This window comes from Pan troglodytes, chromosome X, assembly GCF_028858775.2.
Source record: "Pan troglodytes isolate AG18354 chromosome X, NHGRI_mPanTro3-v2.0_pri, whole genome shotgun sequence".
Classification (NCBI taxonomy): domain Eukaryota; kingdom Metazoa; phylum Chordata; class Mammalia; order Primates; family Hominidae; genus Pan; species Pan troglodytes.
The window spans coordinates 49,519,207-49,528,250 of record NC_072421.2 but is presented as its reverse complement, the minus strand read 5'-3'; the positions used below and the strand labels follow the sequence as shown (position 1 = coordinate 49,528,250).

The following is a 9,044-nucleotide window of genomic DNA, read 5'->3' as shown; positions in this document are numbered from 1 at the left end:
GAGTGGCACATCCCCCGAGGTCGGAGGTGGAGGGTGGGGGTGGGGCTGAGCTGACCCCGCCCTTATTTCTGCCTCCCCCTCCCTCCCCGCAGGCCTGCACATAGTGCTCAATTCCATCATGAAGGCTCTGGTGCCGCTGCTGCACATTGCACTGCTCGTGCTCTTCGTCATCATCATTTATGCCATCATTGGGCTCGAGCTGTTCCTTGGACGAATGCACAAGACGTGCTACTTCCTGGGATCCGGTTAGTCGGCCCTCCCCTCCTAGGCAGAAAATGCCCCCTCCTTCGGTTCCTAGATCCAATGCTGCACTCAGGGAAACCCACTGAAATGCACAAGATTCGGCCCCCAGGCTCAGGTTCCATCCCCAGATAACCAAGTCCCACCCATATATTCAAGACTCTGCCCTAAATCAGACTACAACCCCACCTCGCTAATAGCTCCGCCCCATCACGAGACTGTACCCACAGGCTAAGGTCCTGCCCCGCACTTAAGACTTAAGTGCAAGTGCCCCGCACTTAAGACTTAAGTGCAAGTGCCCCGCACTTAAGACTTAAGTGCAAGTGCCCCGCACTTAAGACTTAAGTGCAAGTGCCCCGCACTTAAGACTTAAGTGCAAGTGCCCCGCACTTAAGACTTAAGTGCAAGTGCCCCGCACTTAAGACTTAAGTGCAAGTGCCCCGCACTTAAGACTTAAGTGCAAGTGCCCCGCACTTAAGACTTAAGTGCAAGTGCCCCGCACTTAAGACTTAAGTGCAAGTGCCCCGCACTTAAGACTTAAGTGCAAGTGCCCCGCACTTAAGACTTAAGTGCAAGTGCCCCGCACTTAAGACAAGACTCTGCGCCTGTAATCCCAGCACTTTGGGAGGCCGAGGCGGGCGGATCACGAGGTCAGGAGATCGAGACCATCCTGGCCAACACGGTGAAACCCTGCCTCTACTAAAAAAATGCAAACAATTAGCTGGGCGTGGTGGCGGGCGCCTGTAGTCCCAGCTACTCGGGAGGCTGAGGCAGGAGAATGGCGTGAACCTGAGGCTGAGGCAGGAGAATGGCGTGAACCCAGGAGGCCGAGCTTGCAGTGAGCCGAGATGCGCCACTGCACTCCAGCCTGGGCGACAGAGCGAGACTCCGTCTCAAAAACAAAACAAAACAAAACAAAAACTCTGCGCCTTGGCTTACACCTGTATTCCCGGCATTTGGGAGGCCAAGGCGGGAGGATCACTTACGCCCAGGAGTTTGCTACCAGCCTGTGCAAAATAGTGAGATCCAGTCTCCAAAAAATAATAATAATAACAAAAACAATTTTAAAAAACTTTATCCTCGGCTGGGCGCCGTGGCTCACGCCTGTAATCCCAGCACTTTGGGAGGCCGAGGCAGATGGATCACTTGAGGTCAGGAGTTCGAGACCAGCCTGGCCAACATAGTGAAACCCCATCTCTACTAAAAATACAAAGTTGAGCCAGGCGTGGTGGTGCATGTCTGTAATCCCAGCTACTCGGGAGGCTGCGGCATGAGAATCACTTGAGCCTGGGAGATGGAGGTTGCAGTGAGCTGAGATCGGATCGCACCACTCACTGCACTCCAGCCTGGGCGACAGAGTGAGACTTGGTCTCAAAAACAAAACAAAAACAAACCAAAAAAAAGCTTTATTCTCCACGACTGGTCTCATACACTCAGACCATTTACCCAGACTCCAGCCCATGCCTTGCCCCTCCCCTATTTTCAAGAGACGCGTCCAAATTCACAAGACTCCGCCCCCAGGCTCTTGCCTCATTGTTATTTACAAGACTCCACGCCAGGATTTAAATCCCTGTTGGTGGGATCCCTAGCTTCCCAGTGGTTCAGAATACGGAGCTCGCAGGGTTCTGCCCTAGAAGTGGAGCTAAGTGTTGCCTTAGAAAAATCTAGGACTGGCCGGGCACGGTGGCTCACGCCTGTAATCCCAGCACTTTGGGAGGCCGAGGCGGGCGGATCACAAGGTCAGGAGTTCGAGACCAACCTGACCAATATGGTGAAACCCCCGTCTCTACTAAAAATACAAAAAAAATTAGCCGGGCGTTGTGGCACACGCCGGTAATCCCAGCTACTCAGGAGGCTGAGGCAGGAGAATTGCTTGAACCCGGGAGGCGGAAGTTGTGGTGAGCCGAGATCGTGCCACTGCACTCCAGCCTGGGCGACAGAGGGAGACCCCGTCTCAAAAAAAAAAAGAAAGAAAGAAAGAAAGAAAGAGAGAAAGAGAAAAATCTAGGACCCAATTGAGCTTCCTAAGTGGGCGGGGCTTCAGGGTGGCAGCGACTGAGAGTGGGCCTGCTTCGAAGCCCCAAGCTCCAGTCTTCCTGCAGACATGGAAGCGGAGGAGGACCCATCGCCCTGTGCGTCTTCGGGATCAGGGCGTGCGTGCACGCTGAACCAGACTGAGTGCCGCGGGCGCTGGCCGGGGCCCAATGGAGGCATCACCAACTTTGACAACTTCTTCTTCGCCATGCTGACAGTCTTCCAGTGCGTCACCATGGAAGGCTGGACCGATGTGCTCTACTGGGTGAGGTGGACTGTGGGCACAGAGCTCAAAGGCTGCACCTGCCTTTCCTCCCTGACACTCACGCAGGAGTGTCTGCCTACCCTGAGGGATGCATGCCTTTTCTCTCCCCAGATGCAAGATGCCATGGGGTATGAACTGCCCTGGGTGTACTTTGTGAGCCTTGTCATCTTTGGGTCCTTCTTCGTCCTCAACCTTGTGCTTGGCGTCCTGAGTGGGTGAGGGACCTAGACACTCCCTGCTTCCCACCCCTCAGCCACTGCCCACTTCTTTGTGCCTGGCAAACTCCTAGACATCCTTCAAAGCCCATCTGAAATACTCCTTCATTCAATCATGAGCATCTATTGTATGTGAGGCACCATTTTAGGAGTGGAACAAAAGACAAAAATCTCTGCCTTCCTGGTTTTACATTCTGATGGGGAGAGACAGAAAGTAGCAACATATGCAATAAAATAAGTGTGTGCATTTATATATTGGCACACACATATATATAGTGTTTTATATGGAATATGTACTGTGGAAAGAAAGGAAAGATAAAAGATAAGAATGGAGAGATCTTGTGATTATAAATAGGGATGTCAGGAAAGGCTGTCTTGACAAGGTGTTATTTGAGTAAAAATGTGAAAGAGGCCAGGTGCAGTGGCTCATGCCTGTAATCCCAGCACTATGGGAGGCCAAGGCAGGAGGATGGCTTGAGGTCAGGAGTTCGAGACCAGCCTGGGCAACATAGTGAGACCTCATCTTTACAAAAAATGAACAAAAATAGCTGGGCATGGTGGCGCACACCTGTAGTCCTAGCTACTCAGGAAGCTGAGGTGGAAGGATCGCTTGAGCCCAGGAGGTCGAGGCTGCGGTGAGCTATGATCACACCACTGCACTCCACCCTGAGTGATAGAGTGAGACCCTGTATCTGGGGAAAAGAAAAAAAAAGAGATGAGGTGGGTGCACCATGTGGTTATCTGAGGGAAACGCATTCCAAGCAAAGAGAATGGTCAGTGCAAAGGCCCTGAGGCTAGAATGTGCTTGGCATATTCAAAGAGTAGCTAGGAGGCTAGTGTGGCTGGAGTGATGAAAGCAAGGTGTTCAGATTGGCTCCTCCCCCTAGCCCTCTATCCTCCTCCCTCAGGGAGTTCTCCAAGGAGAGAGAGAAAGCGAAAGCTCGCGGGGACTTCCAGAAGCAGCGGGAGAAGCAGCAGATGGAGGAAGACCTGCGGGGCTACCTGGACTGGATCACTCAAGCCGAAGAGCTGGACATGGAGGACCCCTCCGCCGATGGCAACCTTGGTTCTATGGCTGAAGAGGGCCGGGCGGGCCATCGTAGGCAACTCCAATCTGGCCCATTCCCTGCATGCCTTAGATGTGGTCTGCCCTCCTGAGACCCACCCAGGCCTGATCTGCAACAACTCTAGCCCCAGCCCCCAAGTTATGGCTCAAAATACAGAATCAAGACCAGCCTCAGCTATAAAGACTCCAAATGACACCCCTACCCTAGACATGGCCCTAACCCTGCCCCCAGTATGTCCTCCCTAATTGTCCTTTCTCTCCCTGCAGGGCCACAGCTGGCCGAGCTGACCAATAGGAGGCATGGACGTCTGCGCTGGTTCAGTCATTCTACTCGCTCCACACACTCCACCAGCAGCCATGGTGGGGGTCCAGCCAGGCTGGAGTGGGGGTGGGTAGGCAGAGGTGAAAGCCAAAGATTGGACCTCGGGGTCTTCAGGTCCTGACCACTATCCCCACCTTGCCTACAGCCAGCCTCCCAGCCAGTGACACCGGTTCCATGACAGAGACCCAAGGCGATGAGGATGAGGAGGAGGGGGCTCTGGCCAGCTGTACATGCTGCCTGTGAGGGCCCCCAGCCCCTGACCCAGCCCCGAAGCCAGTCCAAACCCTGACTCAAGTCCTTTCTTTAGCCTCAAGCCTCGATCTCAGTCCTTGACCTCTGGCCCCAGTCACTGACACCCCTTCTGCCCTTTACGACACACACCTCCCATCCCCCTTCTTTTTCAGAAACAAGATCATGAAAACCAGAGTCTGGTGAGTTGGGAAAGTTGTGCAAATCCTTGACTCCATAACTTTGAAACCCCCCACCTCCAAGCCCTCATGACCTTTGGGATCCCCCACCTGAGCCCCCCAGGGCAGGCTTAGGTAGGTGATCTCAGCCTGTGGGCTCCCCTTCCCCCAGCCGCCGCCTCCGCCGAGCCAACCGGGTCCTTCGGGCACGCTGCCGTCGGGCGGTGAAGTCCAATGCCTGCTACTGGGCTGTGCTGTTGCTCGTCTTCCTCAACACGTTGACCATCGCCTCTGAGCACCACGGGCAGCCTGTGTGGCTCACCCAGATCCAGGGTACACCCCCAGCCTGCTAGTCGTCTCCCCCAGTCTCCTATTCCTTCTACCCCAGAAGCTTAAATCCAAAACCTCTAGGGCGCCTCAGCCCCCAAGACACTGCCTTCCCCTCTACCCAAATAAATCCAGAGCCCTTAGCCTGTCCCATCCCACCTTGTAGCTTACACAGGTAGCACTTGCTGTGTGCCTCAAGCTCCTTTCTCAGCACCTTTCTTTATGTGTACTGACGATTTCTTCACCACAACCTTATGCGAATTAAATACTAAGGCACAGAACACTGAGCACCAAGGCACTGAGGGGTTAAGCGACTAATCTTGGGACCCAGCTAGTGAGTGGCAGAGCCAGAATTAGAACCCAGGCAGCCTGGCTCCAGAATCCAGGCTCTTATCATCACACTATCTGGAAAAGTTCTCCACATCTACAAAATGGAGATGATAGATAGTAGTATCCATTTCATGAAGCAGCGAAGAGGAGTAAATGATGTAAAGTGAAAAGTGCTTAGGACATTGTATGGCCCACCATATAGCTAACACTTTATAAGTGTCAGCTCTTACTATTATTCATTATAATCTCAGCCCCAGCCTGAATACCGAGCACATTTCTAACCCATAACCCACAAACCAGCCCCAGTCCCAAAGAAACCCTAGACTCTAACTCTACTTGTGAATTTGGGTCTTCTGGACTCATAGACACTGACTCTGGCCCCCACCCCGACTCTGCCCCTCATCCCCATCTCCAAGCCCCTCAAAACTTCACCTACTCTGACCTACAAACTCACCCCAATCCCTAGCCCTAAGCCTTCCCTCAGCCAGCACCTGGCCTGATACCAGCTACCATGGGTCGCCCCATGGTCCCTAGTTACCTCCCCACATGTCACCACAGAAACTGGCCAGCCCGATCATCCCTGCCTCTCTCCCCACAGAGTATGCCAACAAAGTGTTGCTCTGTCTGTTCACGGTGGAGATGCTTCTCAAGTTGTACGGTCTGGGCCCCTCTGCCTATGTCTCTTCCTTCTTCAACCGCTTTGACTGCTTTGTGGTCTGTGGGGGCATCATAGAGACCACCTTGGTGGAGGTGGGCGCCATGCAGCCCTTGGGCATCTCAGTGCTCCGATGTGTGCGCCTCCTCAGGATCTTTAAGGTCACCAGGTTTGTATTAGGGGAGGGGGAAGACCAGGGCCCCAAACACAGCCTCAACACCCCCACCCAAGCTCCAATCATAACTTCATCTGCTTCACCATTCATTGAGCAGACATCCATTGAGTGCCTGATGTGTGCCAGGCACCCTACCAAGCCCTAGGGAAACACCAGGAATCAAAGCAGACACAAGTTCCTGTCTTCATCCACTGGGGAGAATGTCTACTCCATTTCCATTGCCTTCCTCAACCTCAACTCCTGCTCTAACGTTTTTCCCCAACCCTGTCTCCGATTTCAATGCCATACTCATTCCCAGCCCAAACCCCATCCCAACCCCCAACCACAATACCATCTCTGATCCCAACCCCCAACCACAGGTCACCTATGAGCCCATTTACAACGCTAACACCCATTCCCAAGCCCAACCCCATCTCCCACCTCATCCCTAACTCCCAGCCCCATCCCTGTCACTAACCACCAACCATAATACCATCCTCATTCCCCAAAGAGAACTCCCACGTCCCTAACCCTTAACCATCACCCTATCTTCAACTGCAACTCCATTTCCAGCCTCAGCCCCAGTCTCATCCCATCCCCTCCTCTATCCCAGCCCTCAACCACAACTTATCCTTAACTCCATCTCCAACCCCAAATACATCACAACCCCATCCCCAACACCAGGCCCAGTCCCAAGCTGAAACCCAATTCTAGCTTCACCAACTTCCATTAAACCTCCATCCTAGGCTGGACGCGGTGGCTCACGCCTGTAATCCCAGCACTTTGGGAGGCTGAGGTGGGTGGATCACAAGGTCAGGAGTTCAAGACCAGCCTGGCCAATGTAGTGAAACCCTGTCTCTACTAAAAATACAAAAAAATTAGCCGGGAGTGGTGGCAAGTGACTGTAGTCCCAGCTACTCGGGAGGCTGAGGCAGGAGAATCGCTTGAACCTGGAAGGTGGAGGTTGCAGTGAGACGAGATTGTGCCACTGCACTCCAGCTTGGGCAACACAGTGAGACTTCATCTCAAAAAAAAAAAAAAGATAAGAAAAAAAAAAACTCCATCCTAACCTCATCTCCCAGTCTCCCATTATACCACTACCACCAACCCTAACCCCAAACTCTCAACTTTCCCCTACCTCTTTACTTCTTTTTTTTTTTTTTTTTTTTTTTTTTTTTTTTTTTTTTTGAGACAGAGTCTCTGTCTGTCACCCAGGCTGGAGTGCAGTGCAATCCTGGCTCACTGCAAGCTCCGCCTCCTGGGTTCACGCCATTCTTCTGCCTCAGCCTCCTGAGTAGCTGGGACTACAGGCACATGCCACCATGCCTGGCTAATTTTTTTTTAGTAGAGACGGGGTTTCACCGTGTTAGCCAGGATGGTCTCAATCTCCTGACCTCATGACCCACATGCCTCGGCCTCCCAAAGTGCTGGGATTACAGGCGTGAGCCACCACAGGGCCCAGCTTCCCCCACTTCTTACTCTCATCTCACCCCAACTCCAAAATCATTTCTAACCCTGACACCAAAGCCTATTTGAGCCCAACCTGCCGAGGTGCATCTCAAGCTGGAGCCCTGCCCTGGCTCCTGATGCTCCAGCCATGTCCAGTGGACATGGCATCGACCCTGCCCCCTCCCATTTCTGCTGCAGACACTGGGCTTCTCTGAGCAATCTGGTGGCATCCCTGCTCAATTCAATGAAATCCATCGCATCCTTGCTGCTTCTCCTCTTCCTCTTCATCATTATCTTCTCCCTGCTTGGCATGCAGCTGTTTGGGGGCAAGTTCAACTTTGACCAGACCCACACCAAGCGAAGCACCTTTGACACGTTCCCCCAGGCCCTCCTCACTGTCTTTCAGGTAGGATCTGGAGACCATGGGATGGGTGGGTCAGGGAGACCCTGGAGTTGGAGGGGGTCCAAGAGCTCCACAGTGACTTCCCACCCCCAGATCCTGACAGGTGAGGACTGGAACGTGGTCATGTATGATGGTATCATGGCATATGGTGGCCCCTTCTTCCCAGGAATGTTGGTGTGCATCTATTTCATCATTCTCTTCATCTGTGGCAACTGTATCCTTGGAGCTTTGTGGGGCTGGATGATGGTGGAGTCGGGGTGGGTAAGGGGAACTGGGTGGTCTATAGGCAGGGTGCTTCTCCATCCTTTGCAGCCTAAGCTCATCCCAGACATCCTGTTGAACGTGTTTCTTGCCATTGCTGTGGACAACCTGGCCAGTGGAGATGCAGGCACTGCCAAGGACAAGGGCGGGTGAGATCTGGCTCCACCCCTAACACAGTCTCTCTCTGGGATCCCTGACTGGGAACCCCTCAGACACCCCCACCACCAGAGATGCCTCTAGTCACCCTGGTAATCCCCATCTCCAGATACCATCTGCCAGTCCTCATTCATTCAACATGCATCTATTGAGTGCCTACTGTGTGCCAGGTCCTGTTCTAGATGCTGAGGAGACAACAGGGGTCAAGGCAGACAAGAGTCCTTGCCTTCATGGAACTAACATTCTAGTTGAGGAAGGCAAGCAAAATAAAACAAATGAATATATAATATATGTTAATAATATGTAATAAAGAGAAAACAGAATGAAAGGATAGCAAGAAATGAAGATTGCTCTTTGGGGTTAAGGTCAGCAAGGAAGGTCTCTGTGAGGAAGTGACATTTCACCAGAGACCTGAATGAAGTGAGGGAGTGAGCCATGCAAATATCTGGGGGAAGAGTATTCAAGGAAGGGGAGTGGTAAGTGCAAAGCTTCTGGGGCGCTAATGTTCTTAGCACTTTTTTTTTTCATTCTGATATGGAGTTTCACTCTTGTCATCCAGGCTGGAGTACAGTGGTGCTATCTCAGCTCACTGCAACCTCCGCCACCCAGGTTCAAGCAATTCTCCTGCCTCAACCTCCTGAGTAGCTGGGATTACAGACGTACACCACCACGCTCAGCTAAATTTTTTTGTATTTTTAGTAGAGATGGGGTTTCACCATGTTGGCAAGGCTGGTCTTGAACTCCTAAACTCAGGTGATCC

General features: G+C 52.5%; 1 protein-coding gene across 1 annotated transcript in view; it reads left to right on the top strand.

The window, feature by feature from the left end:
* CACNA1F (calcium voltage-gated channel subunit alpha1 F) overlaps window positions 1-9,044 on the top strand; it is a 28,608-nt gene that overhangs the window by 2,897 nt on the left and 16,667 nt on the right. Inside the window, exons 6-17 of the mRNA XM_016944118.2 lie at window positions 93-245; window positions 2,343-2,539; window positions 2,651-2,754; window positions 3,663-3,853; window positions 4,088-4,180; window positions 4,288-4,381; window positions 4,547-4,573; window positions 4,722-4,882; window positions 5,805-6,030; window positions 7,663-7,870; window positions 7,961-8,081; window positions 8,196-8,277. Coding sequence (XP_016799607.1) covers window positions 93-245; window positions 2,343-2,539; window positions 2,651-2,754; window positions 3,663-3,853; window positions 4,088-4,180; window positions 4,288-4,381; window positions 4,547-4,573; window positions 4,722-4,882; window positions 5,805-6,030; window positions 7,663-7,870; window positions 7,961-8,081; window positions 8,196-8,277 — 1,657 coding nt within the window. The remainder of the gene's footprint in view (window positions 1-92; window positions 246-2,342; window positions 2,540-2,650; window positions 2,755-3,662; window positions 3,854-4,087; window positions 4,181-4,287; window positions 4,382-4,546; window positions 4,574-4,721; window positions 4,883-5,804; window positions 6,031-7,662; window positions 7,871-7,960; window positions 8,082-8,195; window positions 8,278-9,044) is intronic.